Source organism: Rosa rugosa, chromosome 5 (genome assembly GCF_958449725.1).
Source record: "Rosa rugosa chromosome 5, drRosRugo1.1, whole genome shotgun sequence".
NCBI classification, from domain to species: domain Eukaryota; kingdom Viridiplantae; phylum Streptophyta; class Magnoliopsida; order Rosales; family Rosaceae; genus Rosa; species Rosa rugosa.
The window spans coordinates 2,741,995-2,764,134 of NC_084824.1; the positions used below are offsets into that span (position 1 = coordinate 2,741,995).

General features: G+C 39.2%; 3 protein-coding genes and 1 non-coding gene across 6 annotated transcripts; 3 read left to right on the plus strand and 1 right to left on the minus strand.

The window, feature by feature from the left end:
- The first annotated feature begins 226 nt into the window (after positions 1–226).
- On the plus strand, positions 227–10,290 carry LOC133713065 (mediator of RNA polymerase II transcription subunit 23). Of its 2 annotated transcripts, none has more exons than XM_062139192.1 (21): positions 227–585; positions 681–727; positions 929–1,028; positions 1,156–2,118; positions 2,326–2,560; positions 2,826–3,043; positions 3,315–3,522; positions 4,466–4,746; positions 5,104–5,187; positions 5,792–5,886; positions 6,052–6,214; positions 6,309–6,554; positions 6,811–6,981; positions 7,102–7,215; positions 7,317–7,442; positions 7,641–7,789; positions 7,874–8,114; positions 8,197–8,971; positions 9,296–9,477; positions 9,669–9,772; positions 9,872–10,290. In XM_062139192.1, the coding sequence occupies exons 1-21, from the start codon at positions 481–483 to the stop codon at positions 10,071–10,073; spliced, it is 4,809 nt and encodes a 1,602-aa protein (XP_061995176.1). In that variant the 5' UTR covers positions 227–480; the 3' UTR covers positions 10,074–10,290. The 2 variants fall into 2 exon arrangements, with proteins under 2 accessions (XP_061995176.1, XP_061995177.1); XM_062139193.1 differs by having other exon boundaries at positions 2,925–3,043.
- A 1,529-nt stretch (positions 10,291–11,819) lies between these two features.
- LOC133713029 (uncharacterized) lies at positions 11,820–16,978 on the plus strand. The gene is made up of 5 exons (XM_062139153.1): positions 11,820–12,022; positions 12,544–14,976; positions 15,083–16,023; positions 16,121–16,171; positions 16,598–16,978. The coding sequence occupies exons 1-5, from the start codon at positions 11,974–11,976 to the stop codon at positions 16,847–16,849; spliced, it is 3,726 nt and encodes a 1,241-aa protein (XP_061995137.1). The 5' UTR covers positions 11,820–11,973; the 3' UTR covers positions 16,850–16,978.
- Positions 16,979–17,734: 756 nt separating this feature from the next.
- On the plus strand, positions 17,735–17,807 carry TRNAR-ACG (transfer RNA arginine (anticodon ACG)). The gene has a single exon. It is a non-coding gene; the product is annotated as a tRNA-Arg (tRNA).
- A 177-nt stretch (positions 17,808–17,984) lies between these two features.
- LOC133710864 (protein TIFY 6B-like) lies at positions 17,985–21,328 on the minus strand. 2 transcript variants are annotated; one of them, XM_062136998.1, is made up of 7 exons: positions 21,079–21,328; positions 20,334–20,536; positions 19,797–20,086; positions 19,624–19,714; positions 19,147–19,474; positions 18,851–18,908; positions 17,985–18,372 (listed from the first exon to the last, which is right to left on the minus strand). In XM_062136998.1, exons 1-7 carry the CDS (start codon positions 21,170–21,172, stop codon positions 18,279–18,281), a joined length of 1,158 nt encoding a protein of 385 aa, XP_061992982.1. In that variant the 5' UTR covers positions 21,173–21,328; the 3' UTR covers positions 17,985–18,278. The 2 variants fall into 2 exon arrangements, with proteins under 2 accessions (XP_061992982.1, XP_061992981.1); XM_062136997.1 differs by having other exon boundaries at positions 19,797–20,089.
- Between the last annotated feature and the right edge of the window lie 812 nt (positions 21,329–22,140).

A 22,140-nucleotide genomic window follows, 5' to 3' on the forward strand; every position in this document is an offset into this window, starting at 1 on the left:
GATTCAGTCAGTTCTTGAATTTGTTCAAATATCATGATTAAAATGTGGAAATAATTTAATGAGAAAATAAGAACATGCGAATGATGCTAACTGTGTGTTTATAGTCTATGATATTGAATGAAAATCACGATTTTGCACAAAATATATATATATATATATTTTTTTAAAAAAGAAAATTTCAAAATCACAGTCTGCGAAGTTGGAAAACCATACATCATGTTTCGAGGCGTTTAGGTGCGCATGTCATATATGGGGTCGCCGGGTTTTAGCAGATTTTCTTTTCTTTAGCTACATGACCTAACTAGATCAGCACATGCTTGCTTAGCCAGAACGGTTAAGTTGGTCATTCGGAGCCCCGGATTTCAAAGTCAAGTACTCCGACTATATAACTATCGGCCCAATACAAAACCCCTCGTTTCTTCACCGGAGCTCCGGTTCGAAATGAAGTGAAAACTAATCGGAGCCAAGAAGAAGACGACGATGGATCAAAACCAGAGATCGTCGTCGGCCTCAGCTTCGCGAGCTTACCAGTTCCACCCTGCCCGCGCTGCAATCGTCAATCTCTTTGACCTCTACTTAGGAGGAGTACTACTTCTCTCTCTCTCTCTCTCAACTTCGATTTCGATTCAATTTCGTAATTGAATTTCATTTGATTTCGATTTTTCGTTCTCTGTTTGCAGAAGAGCAGTAGTCGCCAGAAATCAGAGGATTCAAATCGCGAACCTCCGTAAGTGTATTGCTTTGGATTTTCTGGTTTGCTGAATTAGTTTGAATACTATGAGCTGAAATTAAATATAGTGTGAAGGGTGTTTTTCTCTGAATTTGAGTTTGAGTTTGGCATGGAATAGTGATCATAGAGTTACTGTGGATTCTTTATTAGTTCCTTAATTGCATCATATGATTTGATTTGGAATGCGTTTGGGCTCAGGAACAAGTCACAGAAGCGTGTGCTTGCACTCAATAGAGAACTTCCTCCTCGAAACGAGCAGTTCCTTCTCGATTTCGAGCAGCTCCAGAGCCAGTTTCCTGTAAGTTACAGAATTCTTGGTGTTATTGTTTTGTGGTTTTTCGAGACGAGAGGAATTGAGTTTAGGGGTGGGGCAATTTGTGATGCACTATGAGTTAGTAAGTCTGATTGTTTTGTGTGTGTTTCAGGACCAAGATCAACTGCGTGTTGTGACAGAGTCTGTGCTTATATCTCTAGTTGTGCAGTGCAGTAATCATGCACCACGGGCGGAGTTTCTTCTCTTTGCTTTAAGGAGTTTGTGCACAATAGGTCACATTAACTGGGATAGTTTTTTGCCGTCCCTTCTTTCTTCTGTCTCCACGGCAGAAATGTCAATGGGTCAAGGGAGTCAAGCAATGACGGGTATTTCATCACAGTCCAGTATGCTTCCAAGTTCAAATGCAATTCCCAATTCATCTAACTTTCAATCTTCAAATCCTGCCTCTCCATTACCTTCTGTTCAAGGAATTGGTTCCCCCAGCCAGTCAGCTATTGAACCTATGACTGTGTCACCTGCTAAATCATCTGATATGCCCAGTAACGGACAGCAGGCTGCAGCAAGGGCCAATTCATCTATAAGAGATAATGCAATCAGCAGTCTACGTCAGTTGTGTTGCAAAATTATTTTGACTGGACTGGAATTTAATTTAAAACCAGTAACTCATGCGGACATATTTTCTCATATGCTGAATTGGCTGGTTAATTGGGATCAAAAACAACTGGGGACTGATGAATCTGATGGCGTAAAGTCATGGAGACCTGGGAAGGCACTAATTGAATGGCTGCATAGCTGTTTGGATGTGATTTGGCTTTTGGTTGACGAGGATAAATGCCGAGTTCCCTTCTATGAATTACTCCGCAGTGGCTTGCAATTCATGGAGAACATACCTGATGATGAAGCTTTGTTTACTCTAATTTTGGAGATCCATAGGAGGCGAGATATGATGGCTATGCACATGAAAATGCTAGATCAACACTTACATTGCCCTACATTTGGGACTCATCGAATTTTCTCGCAGACTACTCCTAGTATTTCAGGTGAAGCAGTGGCAAGCTTGCGGTATTCACCAATCACATATCCAAGTGTACTTGGGGAACCATTGCATGGAGAGGTGATGAGTTTATCTTGGAACTACTTATTTTTGCGTTGAATATTATCGTGTTAGTATAGTATCATTGGATGATAAGAAGAAGATGATAATGTACCAATACATCTGTAAATAGAGATATAATATACCAAGCAGGCATGTGTTCATTCTTTATGGCAATCAAAGACCTCAATAATTTGGATTAGATTGCTCTTTCTTTTACTGGTGTAGGATCTTGCAATTTCTATTCCAAAAGGAAGTTTAGATTGGGAGAGAGCGTTGCGTTGCATAAGGCATGCTATTTGTACTACTCCATCACCTGACTGGTGGAAACGTGTGCTGCTTGTGGCTCCTTGTTATAGGGGTCCTTCTCAAGGACCTACTCCTGGTGCTGTTTTCACTTCTGAGATGATTTGTGAGGCAACAATTGATAGAATTGTTGAGCTACTGAAGTTGACAAATTCAGGTAATGTTGTCTTTATTCTTTATTGTTGTAACTACTAGTAAAACTAGTTTATGTTCTATTCCTTTCTGGAGTATAGTAGGAAAAAAAAAGAAGCTTTAGTACTCCATCAGAATTACTTTTTTTTTTTTAAATGCTAGTTGTCTTGGTATTATTTTCCATCTCTTTTATTTTGTTGTGGCTTCTGTATGATGATTAACTGCTGCAGAGTATCTGCAATGTTTTATTTTGGGAAGCTAATTATTGTCTTATATCATTTTCCTTGTAGATGTTAATTGCTGGCAAGACTGGCTTGTCTTTTCAGATATATTCTTTTTTCTTATAAAAAGCGGCTGTGTTGATTTCGTCTATTTTGTGGACAAGCTAGTTTCACGCCTTACAGAGAGTGATCCCCATATTCTTAGGACCAATCATGTCACTTGGCTTCTAGCTCAAATTATTCGGGTTGAGCTTGTGATAAATGCTCTAAATTCAGATGCTAGAAAGGTTGGTATTTGAAAAGTAAAATTTGTTCTTTTCTACTTATATAGCATTTGTGTCATGTTTCTAGCCACTTCCTCTCTTTACGTAAATCAATAGTTCTCAATCTCTGTTGTCCTATGTATTTGCATCTCCTGCACCAACTAAATGGTGGCATTATTCAACTTTGTCCCTCAAGAATGACATCTATCCTTTTGGTTTATGTTTTCTTGGAAATTATTTGAAGCAACTTGATCACATCATTCATATTTATAACCTATAGCTTTGTTGCTTGTAGGTAGAGACAACTCGGAAGATCCTATCGCTTCATAAAGAAGATAGAAGCTCAGATCCAAATAGTCCTCAGAGTATCCTGCTTGACTTTATAAGCAGTTGCCAAAATTTACGTATTTGGTCATTGAATACAACAACTAGAGAATATCTGAATAATGAGCAGCTTCAGAAAGGAAAGCAAATAGATGAATGGTGGAGACATGCAAGCAAAGGTATGGTCCTTCCAAAAGTATCACCAAATTGAGTTAAAAATGGTGGAAACTTGTAATACTTTTAGAATCAAGAATTAGTGCATTGTGTCCCATGTACGGTGTTTTTGGGTCAATCAGCGGTACATACGTTCATATTTTGTTCGACTGCATATGACACGTAGCCATATAGGATAATATTTCACTATGCTGCTGTATATAAGTTCCTGCCTCCCCCATATGATGCTTTTATGATAAGAAAATTATTCTAACTCTGATACCTTCTGTTATATATTTATTAAAAAAAGAAGCAATTTATTATAAATTTCTTGTGTCTGGTAAAGGAATTGTATGCACAATCATACCATCCGAGACTTGTGGGGAATGATAATCCCACATACTGATCAATATTGTTTGGAACAGTCCATGTTCTGATGTTTTGAAGTAGCATGGTGAATTCTATGGTGGAATAATAATTAATAAACACTAAAAGGTATACCATTGTGGCATGTTGTAAGTAAATTCCCAGGAGGCTTGATAAGACCTATCTGTTTTTAAGGATGCCCAATTTTAGGTTGGAGTAATACTGTAATAAACAATAAAAAGTACCATTCAAGCATGTCATAAGTAGATTTCTAGCAAGCCTGATAAGATTATTTGTCTTGAATGCACATTTTAATTTCTCATGTTGATAATCATGAAAACCTATTAATATTAATCACTTCTTCATATCTGTACTGGATAGGAAAAATGATGCAAACATGGTATGCATGCTTTTGATTGCAGTTCATATGAGAAAGTTCTCCAAGGCATTTTCTTGGAGAACTAACTTAATCTATACATTTTTCTGATATGGTTATGAAGCACCGGCACATGACTGTAGCAATCATTCTGCTAAGTACTTTGAGTCAGAAGACTTTTTACGTATAGCTCTTGTGAACATGTATTTGGTTGGTTTATATTTCAGGGGATCGTATGATGGATTATATGAATATGGATGATAGGTCAATTGGGATGTTTTGGGTTGTATCTTACACCATGGCGCAACCAGCTTGTGAAACTGTGATCAATTGGTTATCCTCTGCTGGAGTTGCAGAATCGTTACCGGCAACAAACCTACAGTCCAATGAGAGGTTAATGGTTATGCGGGAAGTCAATCCATTGCCAATGTCATTGTTATCTGGCTTTGCAATAAACCTGTGTTTAAAGCTGGCGTATCAAATGGAAGAATCTTTATTTTGCGGGCAGGTACTCTTTTCTATTTTCTTGCTTGAATTGCCGTTTTTGGTTGAATATGCCTAAGTAGCTAAGGTAAATTTTCAGTAATTGAAAACTATATTTTGTTTATTGAAGGTATAAGTGTAGCCATGTGCTGTATCTGGGAAGCAAGATACTTAATGAAGGCTAGAATATAGTAGGTAGAAGACGTAAGGAACCTGAATGACAGTAGGAGTCTAGAGATGACATGGAAGTCAATAATTTGCACATAGAAGATCAATTCATTTTGTTTACTTACATGAATATCTTTTTTCGGCATTTGCTCAACTCACCCACTGTTTAGTCTTTTTGAAATGGTTCGACTTATATTGTACATTTCAAATGCAGGTTGTACCTAATATTGCAATGGCTGAAACATATTGCAGGTTACTGCTCATTGCACCTCATTCACTATTCCGTTCTCATTTCAACGTAATTTTCTTGACCTTTAATGTTTTCGCTGCTTCTGTAATTACCCTTGTTTTGCATGCTTTTTGAAAAATAAGAATGCATTTAGCATCCACCCAAGGGAACCTCAATTTCGCAGTATAACCCTTTAAAAATTTATAGTAGGTTTGTTGACACCTTGGAAATAGCATTTTACTGAACAAAGCTGCAATCCTATTACCAAAAAATAAGAAACTGAAATCTTATGAAACACGTAAAGAAAAATCCGTGTTGACTTTTGGTGGCATAAGTAGGCTGTTACCATATGCTACCCTTTCAGTTCTCTTGTGGACTATACAGGTAGTAGAAAGTCTTTATGATAAGTCTGTTAGCTATGGAATCTAGGCGTGGTTCTTCTTTATCATTGAACATTGACTTGTGTAATGATTCCGTTGTTTGGAGCTTCTGCATAATTGTTTGTAGTCTTCACTTGTAGTCTGGAAACTTCTGCTTTATATTGCACAAGCAGATACTCCTCTTTCTCTGACTCATTTTAAACTCAGTTTTCATATCCTTTTCTAGAATAATAGTGTTGTAACCTTTTACTTTTCAGTAACTTGTGATATGATAATCATTTTTAATACCTCAGCATTTGGCACAAAGGAGTCCTTCAGTATTGAGCAAGCCCGGTGTTACTCTTTTGGTGCTTGAAATTTTGAACTATCGTTTGCTTCCACTTTACAGGTGATTGTTTACATCATTCATATTGTGACATTACACGACTCTCAAGTCAACTACAATTCACACTGATATGGGATCACTCTCTTGGTTTTAGATGCTGTAAATGATAACTTTGTATATGATGACACTGCCAGTTAGAGTTTATAAGTTGTCATATCTCCCATATAGGTACCAGGGAAAAAGCAAAGCCTTGATGTATGATGTAACAAAAATAATCTCTGCTCTGAAAGCGAAACGTGGAGACCATCGTGTATTTAGATTGGCCGAGAACTTGTGCATGAATCTTATTCTGTCACTGAGAGATTTTTTCTTAGTGAAAAGGGAAGGGAAGGTATAAACTACTTCCAATATGCAACCCTTTTTCCTGTTAAGTTTTTACAGCTAGATAAAACTGAACCTGATTATATCTGTTGTAACTTTGGCAGGGTCCAACTGAATTCACAGAAACTTTGAATCGAGTAACTGTGGTCACTCTTGCTATCATCATCAAGACAAGAGGAATTGCTGATGCTGATCATCTGCATTATCTTCAAACTATGTTAGAGCAGATATTAGTTTCTAGTAACCATACATGGTCAGAGAAAACACTACGCTATTTCCCTTCACTTCTTCGTGATTTCTTGATTCCTCGGATAGATAACAGGGGCATTGCAATTCAAGCATGGCAGCAGGTTCATTGTTGCTCCACCTTATTTTGTTTTTATATGCTATTGTTATTTGTGTAAACAACAAAACGCTCTCTTTAACACTGACAATATCTATGTGCTGGAGCATGGATCTAAACTAAGATGCTGTAAATATGAAGTTTTGAAAAATTAGACTTGCAATTTGTAATCCTGGACGGCTAATCAATTTATGGCCCCTCCCTCTCTCCTCATTCTGAATCAGGAGGATCCTAACTTTGCAAGATCCACTCCTTTTTTGTAGGCAGAAACCACTGTGATTAACCAATGCACCCAGCTTCTGTCATCATCAGCTGATCCTACTTATGTTATGACCTATATAAGTCATAGTTTTCCTCAACACCGACAATATCTATGTGCTGGAGCATGGATCCTGATGCAAGGGCGCCCAGAGAACATAAACAGTGTAAACCTGGTATGATTGTCATGTATCATGAATGACACTTATCACTAGTACTTATGGAGTTCTATTGGAACCTCTTATTTGTATTGTTTCCTTGTTCTCCTTTAACCTCTTTACTTATATGCATTTCAGGCACGTGTCTTGCGAGAGTTCTCCCCTGAGGAAGTAACTGCTAATATTTACATGATGGTGGATGTGCTGCTCCATAACATTCAGTTAGAACTTCAGCGCGGGCATTCCTTGCAGGTTTATAAGTTGTTAATAGGTTTTTCTTTAAAAGTCCTATGTATTCTGGTACTACCTACGAAGTTGTCTTGACAGGGTTTAATTAAGTTTTCATTTGACAGGACCTCTTAGTGAAAGCATGTGCAAACCTAACATTTTTTATTTGGACCCATGAGTTACTTCCTTTGGATATTATGCTTCTGGCACTTATTGATCGGGATGATGATCCTCATGCTTTGCGTATTGTGGTACGGGCTTTCAACTTTATCTCTATATTGAATTGGTAATGAGATAATAATGCTACTACTGTATGTTAGTCTTTGATCTCATTCAAATCTCTGTTTTAGAGTATGGTTAGCTCATTTACGGCTTTGAACTTAATCTGGAACTGTTCTGTGTTATATTTTGGTCTTGGTATGGTAATAATGTAAGTCAATGTGTCGCAGATTAGTTTACTTGATAGGCAAGAACTTCAACAAAGAGTAAAACTATATTGTATGAATCGAGGCGCCCCTGAACACTGGCTTTACCCCGGAACCTTCAAACGAGTTGAATTGCAGACAGCCCTTGGAAATCATCTTTCTTGGAAGGATAGGTATCATCTATTCAATAATAACAACACAAAAGATGGTCGTTTTTGTTAATTGACTTTTGCTGACAAGCCTTAAATGTTATGCAGGTATCCCGCATTCTTCGATGACATTGCAGCGCGTTTGCTTCCGGTCATTCCACTAATAATTTATAGACTAATTGAAAATGATGCCATAGATTCAGCGGACAGAGTTCTGGCCATGTATACTCAATTTCTTGCTTACCACCCTTTTAGATTTACATTTGTTCGTGACATTCTTGCATATTTCTACGGCCATCTTCCCCCAAAGCTTATTGTTCGAATTCTGAATGTACTTGATATCAGCAAGGTAAAAACTTTGCTCTCCTTTTATTCTATTAGTAATCAGTACTGCTTTCTTCCAGTCAGTTTATTAACTCCAAACTTTTCAGATCCCATTGTCTGAGTCATTTCCGCAGCACATCAATTCATCAAATCCTGTCATCTGCCCACCTCCAGATTACTTTGCAACTCTCCTACTGGGAATAGTGAATAATGTTATACCTCCATTACATAACAACTCAAAATCTGGATCAGCTGGTGATGGTTTAAATAATTCAATGCGTGCTCCACCTAACAAGACTCCAGCAACCTCTCAATCTGGGCAAACAAATGCTTCTGATGGCCAAAAAGCATTTTATCAAATTCAGGATCCAGGCACATATACTCAGCTGGTTCTTGAAACAGCAGTCATTGAATTACTGTCTCTTCCCGTATCTGCATCCCAGATTGTATCATCTCTGGCTCAAATTGTCGTCAATATACAACCAACGCTAATTCAATCCAGCAATGGCCTGCATGGAGCTACAAATGGTGTTGGGCAAGGCTCAGTGTTACCAACATCCCCTTCAGGTGGAAGCACAGATTCCTTGGGCACAAACAGATCAAGTCCTTCAGTTTCCGGAATAAATGTTTCTGGCTTTGTTTCTCGAAGTGGTTATACATGCCAACAATTGTCTTGCTTATTGATCCAAGCATGTGGCCATCTACTGGCTCAGCTCCCTCCTGATTTTCATAAACAACTCTATATAGAGGCATCACGTATAATAAAAGAAACATGGTGGCTCAGTGATGGCAAGAGATCACTGGGGGAACTAGACTCTGCTGTTGGTTATGCTTTGTTGGACCCAACATGGGCTGCTCAAGACAACACCTCAACAGCCATTGGTATGTTACAATATGCATTGTTGTTATTCAATGGTAACCTTGTTAAGTTTCAATGTCTTAATGTTTACAGTTAGCTCTAGTCTAATTATTATATTATAAACTTGTATGTCTGAGTGCTAACTGGAAGAGAATCAAAAGGTAAAACACTATGTGTTTCCCCAAGGAAATGCATGGAAGACAATCAAACGGTTTTACTTACTTTTTCCTGAACATATACTAATTATGTTTATGCCTTTTGTGTTTTACTTGGGGAAACATAAATTGTGTGTTTTACCTCTTGTGTTATCACTCCTGACATTAACCCTATTCTTGTTGTGATTTCAGGTAATATTGTTGCTCTGCTTCATTCATTTTTCAGTAACCTCCCACTGGAATGGCTAGAAGGGACCCATCTTATCGTCAAACATCTCAGGCCAGTGACATCAGTTGCAATGTTGAGAATAGCATTCCGTATAATGGCTCCGTTGCTCCCAAAGCTTGCCAATGCTCACAACCTCTTTAATAAGGTACATAAAACTTATTGGGATCTTGTTTTTGAATTTCATCTAGGGTTTTACTTGTTTCTACCCGTCCAACCCCATCCCCTTTTCCTTTTATCCCCTAATGCAATTAACGAACATACCCTGTGGATCTTATCTTCATATAATGAAGAGAGCTCAACTCTTTTGTGTTTAATCATTTTCTTAACTTCTTTCAGACCCTCTCATTGATTTTCAATATGATGGTGGATGTCTTTGGGAAGAATGCTCAGCCATCAACTCTTGTTGAGCCACTAGAAGTGACAGATCTTATAGACTTCTTGTAAGTGCTAGTTATATAAATCGGTCGCATGTGGTTTGATATACCATTTTTTTAGTGCGTCACATGTAGTTAACTATCCATAACTGTTGTGTTTCTCAGCCATCATATCGTCCACTATGAAGGACAAGGAGGGCCTGTGCAGGCTAACAGCAAGCCGAGACCAGAGGTTTTAGTTCTGTGTGGAAGAGCTGCCGAAAGTCTACGTCCAGAGATTCAGCATCTTCTTTCGCACTTAAAACCCGACATAAATTCTTCCATTTATGCTGCTACTCATCCTAAGTTGGCACAGAGCACATCGTAAAAGGGGATTTAGCATTAGTAGTGGATACCGTTTCTCTTAAATGTACGTATCCTTCTTGGAAGAGATTTCCTTTTTGCCTGTAAATATGAATGGTAATTTTTAGGAAACAGCTAGGTTTTTTTAGTGTTTAAAGAAGAGGAAAAGGTACCGTTGTATGATTAGTTATTTTTGGATTCCTGTTCTTAAGAATAATAGAAAAATGCAATGCTTCCAAGTATTGAGAAAAGCTTCTATCAAGAAATTTGTTTGCAAAAGGTGCAAAATTTGTTTATGAAATAGCAAATTCTAAGGCAAAGGTTGTGCAACATTCACTTTACTTTAGAAAATACTTGAATAGTTCTTGCCGATGAATAAGTAAACTGCAAGAGTTCTTTTTTTTTTTAGGGAAAGACGACGAGCTTTATTAAGTGAAACTGAGGAGTACATGGAGCGATGCATTTCATCAAAAGAAAGCAGTAAAATCTAATTTTGAAAAGTAACCGAGGTATGACTAAATGCCTTTCGGACATGATTAGAAGCTGAAAAGCCAAGAACTGCAGTGCATATATCAATTCAGCAGCGAAACTGTATTAGTAATCGTAACCAGGATCGTAACCGTAACTTGGGAGATACACCTCAAGAGTGAGGTGAGGCTCCCGAGAGGACGAAGGCGACCAAGGGTGTCAAAAACTTGGACGTTAGCAATCAAACTCTCAAGAACAAGAACCATGAGACCGAGTCTCAAACCAAAAATTGAACTAGAGCTTGGATTAAGCAACAACAACCACCTGGGTCCCAAACACGAGCCCAAGAGTGCGTAGGCCTAGGGAAAGCCCACACACACCCTAAAAGGCCCAACATACAGACCCATGCCCACAGAGAAATACTATGGGCACCCAGACCACTCCGATCGGTTTCCCTAGCCCTACGCCGGCACCACCCGGCTACTATTGCCAGTACACCAGAGCACGAGGGCAAGGAAGAGCCACCACTAACTATCCCAAATCAACCATGCAACCCGGATCGGACCCCTATACCAACCAAAGTCCTTCAGCCCATGCGATCGGATGTCACCCCGACCTCCACCGTCACCGACTGCCACTATCAGGCCTACCCGGTCGCTATCGCACCCACTTCTCCATCCCCGCAAAAGAGACGGATTTTCTCCCACAAACCCGCTTTGGATTCGGGGAGAATCCCTCGAGAAAATGATCTCCCGAGCAGACTCCCCACGAGCACCACCGTATTGATTAGAACTGCAGTCCATCAAGAACCCAAAGGTTGAACATAGGATACAAACAACCTCAAGGAGGACGACAAACAGGGGAGGACAAAGATCTCGACGAGCAAAACCCTAGAACTAGGGTTTGCCGCCGCCAATAGAGAGAGAAGAGAAGAGAAGAGCTATCATGCATGATTACTCTTTCATTGACTATTGTGGTAAAGATGTTCAGAAATTAAGCAAAAACCAAATCATAATATTAAGAGAAAAATTCAGGTACGGTCCCCAAACTATTCTGCCAAGGCCAAAATGATACCCGAACTCTCAAAAGTATCAATGTGATACCCAAAGTCTTATATTGGAATCAACGTGATACTTCCGTCAAAAATCTCTAACATCTCCGTTTGTTTAGTGACGTGGCAAGCACGTGGGCCCCAAAGAAAAGGGCATAATGGACTTTTTACGTAATAGTTAACCCTAATCGAACAAAACCACATTTCGCTCCCATTTCCGTCATTTTCGATACTTCTCTCTCCTCAGTCTTCTGAAATTGATCCAAAACATACCCAATCCCTCCCAAAATCAAGATTTGACCTTTATCTCCAAAAGATTCGAAAAGTGAGAATTCCACAGTAACAGTCTGATCAAAGCAGGTCACGGACTTGATTCTGGAATCTACGACAGTGGAGGATCACTATCATGGCGAAGATGTGGGGGATATTTAGGGAGTATGGACCACCAGGCGAAAGTGAGTCCTCCAATCTATATCTTCTGTTCTATATTCGTATCCTATGTAAACGCACTTTGTCCAAAAGTTGAAAACGAGTTTGTCTCTCTTCTGGGTTTCACTGATGAACATATTAAAATGGGTTTCATTGTGCTACTTTAATAAAGAAAAGAGAAGAAAGCTTCCACCGATGAACATATTAAAATGGGTTTCATTGTGCTACTTTAATAAAGAAAAGAGAAGAAAGCAAATTGATTTGTCTGTTATGAGTTTTTAAACATTGCTTTGGACTGTAGTTGAATCATCATTGAACATAAACTGGGGTTTTTAAATGTTGAAATCCCCATCTGTTTTCCAGAAAATTAAATGTTGAATATTTTAAGTTATCTAAAATTTGAGTTGAAGGCACATGAAATTGCATCTCCATAGTCTGTTTTGTTGCGTGATGAAGTCATCCTTGAACATGTAACTGATGATTGAACAATGGGTTTCGAAAACTGAAGATAGGTGCTGACTTTTGTTCTTGTTTTTTTTTCTTCCAGTTCCAGAAAACTTGTATACAATGGAGATTTTTCATGGTGGTTATTTTGACAAGAAGTTGGATGGCACATGGAAGTACAAGGTTCCCAAGTTTAACAAGTTGGGGGGGAAGATATACCTTGATGGTCTAGATCCTGATTTGATCTCATGGGTGGAGATGAATAATATTGCTCATGCATTGGGGTACAGGGAGAAGCCAATCTCTTACCACTTCAAGATACCTCGGACACCACCCAATGAAGGATTCATACAGATCAAGAGTGATGGAGATGCCATAGAGATGGTGAAGATGATACCATTGAAGAAGAGGCAGATAACTGTGTACATTACAGGTGGGGGTCCTAGGAAAAAAGAAGAAGCATATGCTGAGTTTGCATTGCCACCCGATGAAGATTTTGTCAATCCTTTGAACAATCAGACTTTAAGAGAGAAGGAAAGGGCTTTTTTTGAAGCAAACTTGATGGCTAGCCAGTTATATAGTGAACGATATGGAGTAAATGCAGTTGGTGGCTCAGCTAGAGTAAATGCAGAAGTAGAGGCAGAAATTATTGATCTTGCAAATGATAGTGGTTCTGCTGGCAATATTGTGGGTGAGGATAGGAGTGGAGTAAATGTGGAAGGTGGACCAAGTCAGTCCACTTTTGCTGGTTTATCTGATATTGTACCAGACATCATGGGTTCACAAGCATGTGTCGGCCAAGGTGAGGTGGGGCAGGGTGGTAATACAGCAACAAGACATGGGCATATGGGTAACTTGCAGCCCCCTAAAGCTAAACCTAGAAGGGTGAAACACACTGCTAAAAGATTGTGGCCTACATCTGCCAGGAATGCTTTGAACAAAAAACTAGAGGATATAGAGAAGAGGGCTAGAGAGGACGGTGAGAAAAGGGAAAGAGAGGAGTTTGAGAGAGCTGAGAGAGAGGCTGCCGAATTCAGAGAGAGTCAAGCTTCTGTTGCAGTTAGTGTTGAAGAAGTTGAGCAAAGGGAAAGAGAAAAAGCAGAAAAAAAAGAAAGGGAGGCTGCTGAGCAGAAGGCAAGGGAAGAAGCAAAGCTAAGAGAAAGGGAGGCTTCTGAGAAGAGAGCAACAGATGCATTGGCTGTGAGGCAACAGTTGGCTGCTGAATTAGAGAAGAGGCAAGCAGAGAAGCAAAAATCTAAGGCTGTTGGGAAGCAAACATCTAAGGCTGCACAAAACAAGGGGAAGGAGCCCATTCATCATAAGGCTAAGTTAAACAGAAAGGGGAAGAAGCCTAGAGAGCCAAGATATAACACAAGGCATAAAGGGCAGAAGAAGTTTGAAGCACAAGTTGAGGAGGATGAGGATAGCAGTGATGGGTCTGACTTCTATGTTGATTCAGACTATGATATTGAGAATGATGAGTGTGATGATGTTCAATTTGAAGAAAATGTCACAGAGCCGAGAGTTGTACCAGAGTATGAAGAGATGGGTTTCACTGGCTACTGTTCTGAAGAAGCTGTAGATTCAGATGACTTGCAGAGCTTGAGTGGGAGTGAATCAGAAGAGGATGAAGATGGGAATCCAATTCCTAAGAGGAGGAAGAAGGGGTTGAGGGTTAGACCTTGGATTAGGTCAGTAGATCTGAAAAATCCAAAGTTCAGGTTAGGTCTTGCATTTCCAAATTCTGCACAATTAAAGGAAGCTGTTAGGGAGTGTGCCATTAGAAACCAACTTGGGTTGTGGTTTGAGAAAAATTCCAAGAAGAAGATAGAGGTCAACTGTCAATGGGACTGTCCTTTTAGGTTGTATGCTAGCACTTCCAAGGGTGAGGGTGATACACTCATAATCAAGACACTGAACAAGAAGCATACCTGCTCTCCAGTTGAAACAAGTCATTTCTTGACTTACAGAAGAATAGCTCAAGAGGTTGCTGAGGATCTTATGGTTGATGAGAATTGGTCCAGGAAAGGGATCCACAATCATATTGAAAAGAAGTACAAGTTAGACGTTGGTGTGCAGACAATCACAAGAGCAAAAAGGGCAGCAAAGAGGATGAATGAAGGACACTATATTGATCAATACAACATGTTAGCTGCATACAGGAAGGAATTGCTTAGGAGCAATCCTGGATCCACAATTGACATAAAGACACAAATGGATGGTCCTGTAAGGAGGTTCCACAGGATGTACATCTGTTTTGCAGCATGCAAGGAGGGCTGGATGAGGGGTTGCAGGCCTATTGTTTGTTTGGATGGTTGTCATGTCAAAGGGCAGCATCCTGGACAGCTTCTAACTGCAGTTGGTATAGATGCAAATAATGGGATGTTCCCAGTTGCATATGCCTTGTGTGAGGTTGAGAACCAAGAGACATGGACCTGGTTCCTTGACTATCTGAAATGTGATCTAAGAATGGAAAGGGATAGTAGCTATGTGTTTATGACAGATAAACAGAAGGGGCTGGGAAATGCAATTGCTAGTAAGTTGGTTTCGAAAAAACTTCTTTCATTCATGTGTTTTACATTATTTCAATAACTTTTTTTTTTTGGTAAGTTAACTAACTGTTTCTTAATGCATTTGGACAGATTTGTTCCCCAATGCTGAGCATAGGCACTGTGTTAGGCATCTCTACAATAATTTCAAGTCAAAACATCCAGGAGAAGGCCTCAAGCAGTTGGTTTGGAATGCAGCTCGTTCTAGTACTCAAGTTTGGTATAACAAACACATGGATGCCTTGAGGGAGCTAGATGAGGATGCCTGGCTGTGGTTTCAAGACAAGAGTCCAGCACAATGGTCAAGGGCCTTTTTCACAGATGAATCTAAGTGTGACATTTTGCTGAACAATATGTGTGAGTCTTTTAATTCAGCTATTCTACCTGCTAGGGATAAGCCTATATTGACTATGTTGGAGAAGATTAGGATGGACATGATGGTTAGGAATGCAAATAGAAGGGTGGCATGTGAGAAGTGGAAGGACTTGGTTGGTCCTAGGATAAAGAAGATAATTGATAAGATAGGGCAGAGAGCTACACAATACCGAGCACATAGAAGTGGGGAGTTTATTTTTCAAATAATTGGAACTGGTGAGGGAGGCAGCAAGCATGCTGTGGATTTGGGACTCCACACTTGCACATGCAAGAGGTGGCAGCTTAGTGGGATCCCTTGTGTGCATGCAATTTGTGCAATTAGATTCAAGAAACAGGAAGCAGCCTTGTATTGTGATGATTACCTCATGCCTAGCTCATATATGGAGGCCTATAACCCCATCATCTATCCCATTGCAGGGGAGGATGATTGGGAACTTGTTGACTATCCCATTGCACCTCCACCTTACAAGCAGCAAGCTGGAAGACCTAAGATGAAGAGGCATAAAGAACCAGGAGAGAAAGAAAATCACCCACCACCACCTGCTCCTAAAGAAGGGAAACTCTCTAAAGCTGGGATTAAGATGTCCTGCAAAATATGTGGCCAGCAAGGACACAACAAATTGGGTTGTCCTATAACAAAGGCCAAAAAGGCAGCAACAGTAAGTTGTTTTCATCAACATTCTCTTCTTATTATCATCCAATTCATGTTCACAAGTTATGTTTTGTTATACTAATCCAACCAACTAATTGGAATAGGGAGAAGGAACATCAAGTGGAGCAACTCCAAACAAGAGGCAGAGAAATGAGGTTTGTGTGGTTTGAACTGCTTATGCACATGCCTAGTACTTGGTTGTGTGAATTAGGTGTTTTTGTTGACTGAAATATTGCAATGGTTGACTGAAATTGGTATATGTGTCAACTGGTATTGAAATTGGTTGGTTGTGTTGGCTGTGTGAAATTGGTATTAAAATTGGTTGGTTCTGTTGGTTGTAATTGGTTGTGTTGGTTGTGTGAAATTGGTATTAAAATTGGTTGGTTCTGTTGGTTGTAATTGGTTGTGTGAAATTGGTATTAAAATTGGTTGGTTCTGTTGGTTGTGTCAAATTGGTTGGTTGTAATTGGTTGTGTGCAAAAGCTACTGTGCTAAAGTCAACTGAACTTGCAGCATTGTTGGTTGTGTTGTTGAAATGAGGCAAAGTAAGTAATTTGGTCCTTTCTTTCATTCATTTGTAGGTCAACAGAGCAGCTGCACCAAAGGGGTCTACTAACGTCAAGGACCAAGTTATCAAGTCTAGGAAAACATGGAAGAAAATCAAGCAAACTGTGGAGAGTACTTCGGGTCCCAATGTTGGTGCCTCAACATCACAATCAAATCAGCAGCCTCCCACTCAAAGTAGCCAGAATCCGGCAGCTGGGAGTGCTCAATGGAAAGCATCAAAGCCTATGCAACCAAGCCAAGCTTCATCTGAATATGCAGGATTTTAATCCAATTTGAACTATTGGTTTTTGTTATTGCTTAACGCTTACATTTTGCTAAACTATCAGTCAACATTAAGCACTTGTTGCTTATGCATTTTGCTGGACAAATTATGTATGAGTCATTTGTCAATGGATGGTTCAATTCTTATGATCTTTTTCATATTAAAGTGATTGATTGAATTAGCTTTTATGTTCATATTTGTTGTTGCTTGTTCAATTTGAATTTATGTATACTGATCTTGATGGACATGGAAATAGATGGTGAATTGAGTTTGTTATAATGGTCAACATCGAGTCAAATTAGGTATATTCATTTTGCTTCAATTTGGAGGCAAAACGGTTAAGGAACAGCAAAAAAATGGAGGGAAGAGGCGTGGGATCGGTCAAATAGGGAGGCAAAGGTGCGGTTGACCGAACTGAGGGTTGTTTCTGGTATTTGCCCTTTTCTTTGGGGCCCACGTGCTTGCCACGTCACTAAACAAACGGAGATGTTAGAGATTTTTGACGGAAGTATCACGTTGATTCCAATATAAGACTTTGGGTATCACATTGATACTTTTGAGAGTTCGGGTATCATTTTGGCCTTGGCAGAATAGTTTGGGGACCGTACCTGAATTTTTCTCTAATATTAACTGCAAGAGTTGATAAATTTGTTTCATTTTTCAGTCATCGGCAATTTTTAACTTTAGTTGACGAAAATTCATCTGTAAATTTTATTTAGCTGACGAAAATCGCGTCGGCAAAAGTTGTAAAATTTCATATTTATGTTTAGCCGACGAATATGCAAATTTCGTTTTTATGTTTGCCGATGAAACTCGTTGGGCAAAAGGCAGAAGGTTCCAATTTCCCAAGCACTATCATATCGTGCTTCTTTACAACAAGGAACAAATTGACTCCATGGCCCAATGGATAAGGCGCTGGTCTACGAAACCAGAGATTCTGGGTTCGATCCCCAGTGGAGTCGTTAATGTTTTTGTTTTTATCACACTCCCTTCTCTCGTTATCAAGCAAAAGAACAAATCTCTTCAAGAAAAAAAAAACCCAGGAAAAACAATGCACTGTATTTTGGAGCTTAGTAAGGTTACTGAGATAGTGTATTTTGGAAGAAGTAAGACCCTAAAGCGAAGAATAGCTTCAGATGGAAGCAAAGCAATAAAAGTCGCATATACATTGCACCAGGGGTATTCAATATTGCAAACTAACATAGTCGGGAAATGGATCCATAGGGGAACATAGGGAGATTATCCCTATAACACTTTCTTTGGTACATAAAATCCCCTACCAACAGTTTGGAGATACAAGACAAGGGTTCTACTTGATTTGGACTTCAAATCTAAAACAGTTAGGGCAACAATAATTCTGAGGTACAATGTGCTTTACATATTTCACTTACTACATAAATTTGAGAGAATTGCTTCCTTATTAGCATCGTACATCATTGTTGTTCTCCTTTATTCATTCCATTAGATTCTGGGTTGCTGCCTTCTGCAGATTTCTTGCTCAAGTTGTATGGTGCTGAATTTATTACCCTGCACAGAGCCACAGATGAACAAGTACCTCAAATATTATTTGCTGTTTCAAATCCTTCTCAGTTGCATTCATTATTGAAGTTTGTCTACTTATCTAAATCGAGTTATAAAATGCAGGCAGCTGTCTAGCTGTTCCTCAGAAAACATAGTAGTTTTTTAGCACGAATACAACCCAAGATTTTAACCCATACCCTCATGCAAAGGGGGAAAAAATGGTCCAATTGGTCCAAAACAGTGATAGTTCTTGTCTGATCTCCTAAATTCTACCTTCTAACTGCTAGCTTCTTGGTTGTAGAAGAGTTATAGTATGCCAAACTCCAGAGCATATCACAGGCAACTCAAGCAAGTGACCAGCAAGAAAGAAACATCGAGTCAGCTTGTAAACCTAACAACCCTAGGTTCTATACACAAGGCCTTACTATGATGATGGTAAATTGTAAATCTAAAAAATTTGTGGTTGGAACCAATGAATACTTACCTTTCCTTGCGTTTCCCTAAAAATCGAGCCAAGGATGCTTTGCGAGCTTGTGGAATAGCTGCATAAAAAAGCATAACTTCAATAAAGAATTATGTAACCACAACTCTACTTATAGTCATGCTACTCAAAGTCAGAACAAACATAAAGAATGAGGGATTTTGTTGATTAAATATTGTGAACACCAATCAAAATTCAAGTATGGTATAAAAGAAAGGTCCCTGTATTTGGGAGTTCAAAAATCAGAGATTTGTTGAGAAAACAATATTACAGACCACCTTCCAATAATAGTGGCATACCAGAATGAATCATAGACGTTGCAGCAACAGATTTAACTGCATTTGCTGTTTTTGGAGGCTCCACTTTACTAACAGGAGTCGTTGGAAGCCCTGTGGTTTTACCTGCCATCAGTTCATCAGTGCTTGTGGACCCACTTACTGATTGGGTACCAGTATGTGAAGAAACAGATAAGGGACTAGGAAAAGCAGAAGGTGGTGTATTTATAGTCTGATTCACTGGAACACCATCTTCTGAGGCCAACTTTGCTCTTGGTGCTTCAGCTTTTGAGTGTGCACCATTAGAAGGGATGGAAGAACCATTCTGAGCTAAAATCATCATAGCCTGAGCCTGGAATGATTCCAAAACAAATATTGATATCACCTTTGACCCAGTAGAAGGTTGACAACAAACAAAATGCATGTCTTCATGTGTGCATATTTGTGTGCAAGGAGGGAAAGAGGAAAAGAAAGGGAGAGATACACAGGAAGAGAAAGTACCTTCTCAGGGGAGATATCATGATAGACATTCACACTACCAGCATAGAAGATTGTCATCTGAGAAGGAGACCCAGATGTCTTGACGTTGTTCCTGCAAAAGATTTTCAATTAAATAATCTTGACTTATGTCTGTGAATTATCATCCAGGAATTCAGACATTGCATAAAAATTACCATGGTTCAGTGGTTCCAACAATGGACCCTGAACTTGGAGGAATTGAATATGGAGTAGTACCAGGAATTCCTCCAAATAATTGTTGCTTGGTGGTAGTAACAGCAAAATTCTGACCCATAGGTGCAAAATGATTCTTCATGTATGGATTGCCCATAGGAACAGAAATACCTTGATTGGAAACTGAAATCATCTTCACGTCATAAGGACGGTGTACAGAGTGCACATCATGTTGCATAGGATAAGCTGTCAGGGTAAAGTGAGTGCCACCTTGCCTATCGTGATTGAAGTACTTCTAGATAATAAAAACCAGAAATCAATGAGAGAAAGGGGCAACAACAGTGTCCAATGATTAACGATCCTATCGTTTTTATGAATATCACTTTCAACAACCACAGTTTTTGACATAGCATCGTTCCTCAACTTGGAGAACACAAATCACCAATACTACAAGGTTTTGATTAATGTGTATTTCAAACGGCCCGTTGTTGCAATTCAGAAAGAAATTAAGTTAAAACAAGGGAATATGATTGATATACCTGTGCATCACATGTAGGTCGTTTCTGACAAGGATCAAATGCGTCTGAAGTTGAGACGGGCATAAATCCGGAAGACAAGAAGGACTCAGGTACCATCTTTTGAGTCTTACCTTCTTGAGCACCTTTGAAAGACATCAAATGATGGGGAATTGCAGAGACCTTGTTTGAGAAGGGCCAATTCGAACCAGCACCTCTGGTCAACCCTAACAATTGCAAGAAGGCGAGCCACATAACTCAATTAAAACCCAAATATAAGTAACAATAACTTCTCAACTCCACAGTTAATGGCATAACTTTACAGAATTAGATCACAACACTCAAAGAATAAGGATATCTTTTTATCTCCATTTGTGGGGTATTCCTAAGTTGCTTGATTGCCAAACACCCTCTAATGGCCACACAACTACTAACAACAATATGATATGTACGGATTCACAATTTTCACATCTTTATAGCAAACAGCTAGGATTTAATGTGTTCAAAATAACAGCTGGGGCTTTAACCAAAAGAAAAAGAACTTTCTGTATCAGAAATACTCTATGAACAACTATGATCAACCTAGCAACCCAATTACTACAGAATCATTCATATCCCACCATTCATGCACACGAAAATTTCTCAACTCTTAAAGCAAATGATTCACAGACCAAAAAAGACAAAAAATTTCATCTCAGGAAATCAAAAGAATCAATAAAGAAGAAAAATTTCTTAGAGCTGGAAGAATTGAATAAGAAAAATCACACACCACCAGAGTCTCTGCCAGCATCGTCATTATTCTCCTCCTTGATCACAACCACCGACTCTTTCGAGCTCAAACCCATGAAATCTCTCTCCATCATTATAAAATAAAATAAAAACCCACCTCAAAATCCAACAAACCCTTCTAACCAAAACCTGAGAGAGGAAATCAAGAACTCTTTGCTCCACACAGAGAGAGAGAGAGAGAGAGAGAGAGAAGAGAGGAGACTTAACGAAGATCTTGACCGTTAATTTTTTATTTCAAAAATGGAAAATTGGAATATATATATATATATATATATATATATAAGCACGGGCGTGATTACCGATCTGTCCGGTAAAGGGTCCGGTAAAATAGCACGTGCGCGAAGAAGCACTCAGCTAGCTAAGCTGTGAGCACTAGACGTGTGTTATGGGAGACACGTGATTCGTTTGCCGATTAATCGCCGTCTTTCTTAATTGGTCCATAGAGTAATTAAGGTGTTTCATGTTTCATGCATGCATGCATGCATGTGATCGATCAAATGAATGTTTTTCTCATTTCATTCTTTTTTTTTATCAAAATGAGACTACCAATACCAATAGTATGCTCCGTTCATAGAATAAGAAATAGTACAATGACTACTCCCATAACACAATTATGCTCTGAGTAGTCTATGCCACATACAAACACCTCGTCTTGCAGACAATCTATTCTACCTAGTCTCACACGCCGCTGAGCACGCAATTGTGGTACGCTAAAAACTAAGTACTTTCACAAGACTCATAGAGGTATCTCTACTAGCATAGACAATAGTAACTAGGATAAACCTATCAAACAACTATTGGCTCCTTACCACGTGATGGGTTAGAACCATGAACTGCCTACACCACGGTGAATTCTGGTAGTCCATTCACCAATTTCTCCTCCTTTCTAGGAGTCTTGAGCTTCTTTGCCGGTGACTTCTTTATAGGTGAAGCATGCACAACCTTAAACTCCTTTACCTTATTCTTTGCCCCCTTTGGCCGTCACGGCCTCTTCTTGTACACTTCCTTCACATCTTTCACAGAACTCAATCCCATTGTCATA

What these genes read in the sequence shown, in the direction of transcription:
- LOC133713065 (XM_062139192.1), top strand. Translation starts at nt 481, where the DNA reads ATGGATCAAAACCAGAGATCGTCGTCGGCCTCAGCTTCGCGAGCTTAC. An exon ending in TTGACCTCTACTTAGGAGGA is followed by an intron (nt 586 to 680) that starts GTACTACTTCTC and finishes CTCTGTTTGCAG; the next exon opens with AAGAGCAGTAGTCGCCAGAA. An exon ending in CATCTTTCTTGGAAGGATAG is followed by an intron (nt 7,790 to 7,873) that starts GTATCATCTATT and finishes AATGTTATGCAG; the next exon opens with GTATCCCGCATTCTTCGATG.
- LOC133713029 (XM_062139153.1), top strand. Translation starts at nt 11,974, where the DNA reads ATGGCGAAGATGTGGGGGATATTTAGGGAGTATGGACCACCAGGCGAA. An exon ending in AGGCCAAAAAGGCAGCAACA is followed by an intron (nt 16,024 to 16,120) that starts GTAAGTTGTTTT and finishes TAATTGGAATAG; the next exon opens with GGAGAAGGAACATCAAGTGG. An exon ending in ACAAGAGGCAGAGAAATGAG is followed by an intron (nt 16,172 to 16,597) that starts GTTTGTGTGGTT and finishes ATTCATTTGTAG; the next exon opens with GTCAACAGAGCAGCTGCACC.
- LOC133710864 (XM_062136997.1), bottom strand. Translation starts at nt 21,172, where the DNA reads ATGATGGAGAGAGATTTCATGGGTTTGAGCTCGAAAGAGTCGGTGGTT. An exon ending in ATGATATCTCCCCTGAGAAG is followed by an intron (nt 19,475 to 19,623) that starts GTACTTTCTCTT and finishes GAATCATTCCAG; the next exon opens with GCTCAGGCTATGATGATTTT. An exon ending in AACGTCTATGATTCATTCTG is followed by an intron (nt 18,909 to 19,146) that starts GTATGCCACTAT and finishes TTTTTTATGCAG; the next exon opens with CTATTCCACAAGCTCGCAAA.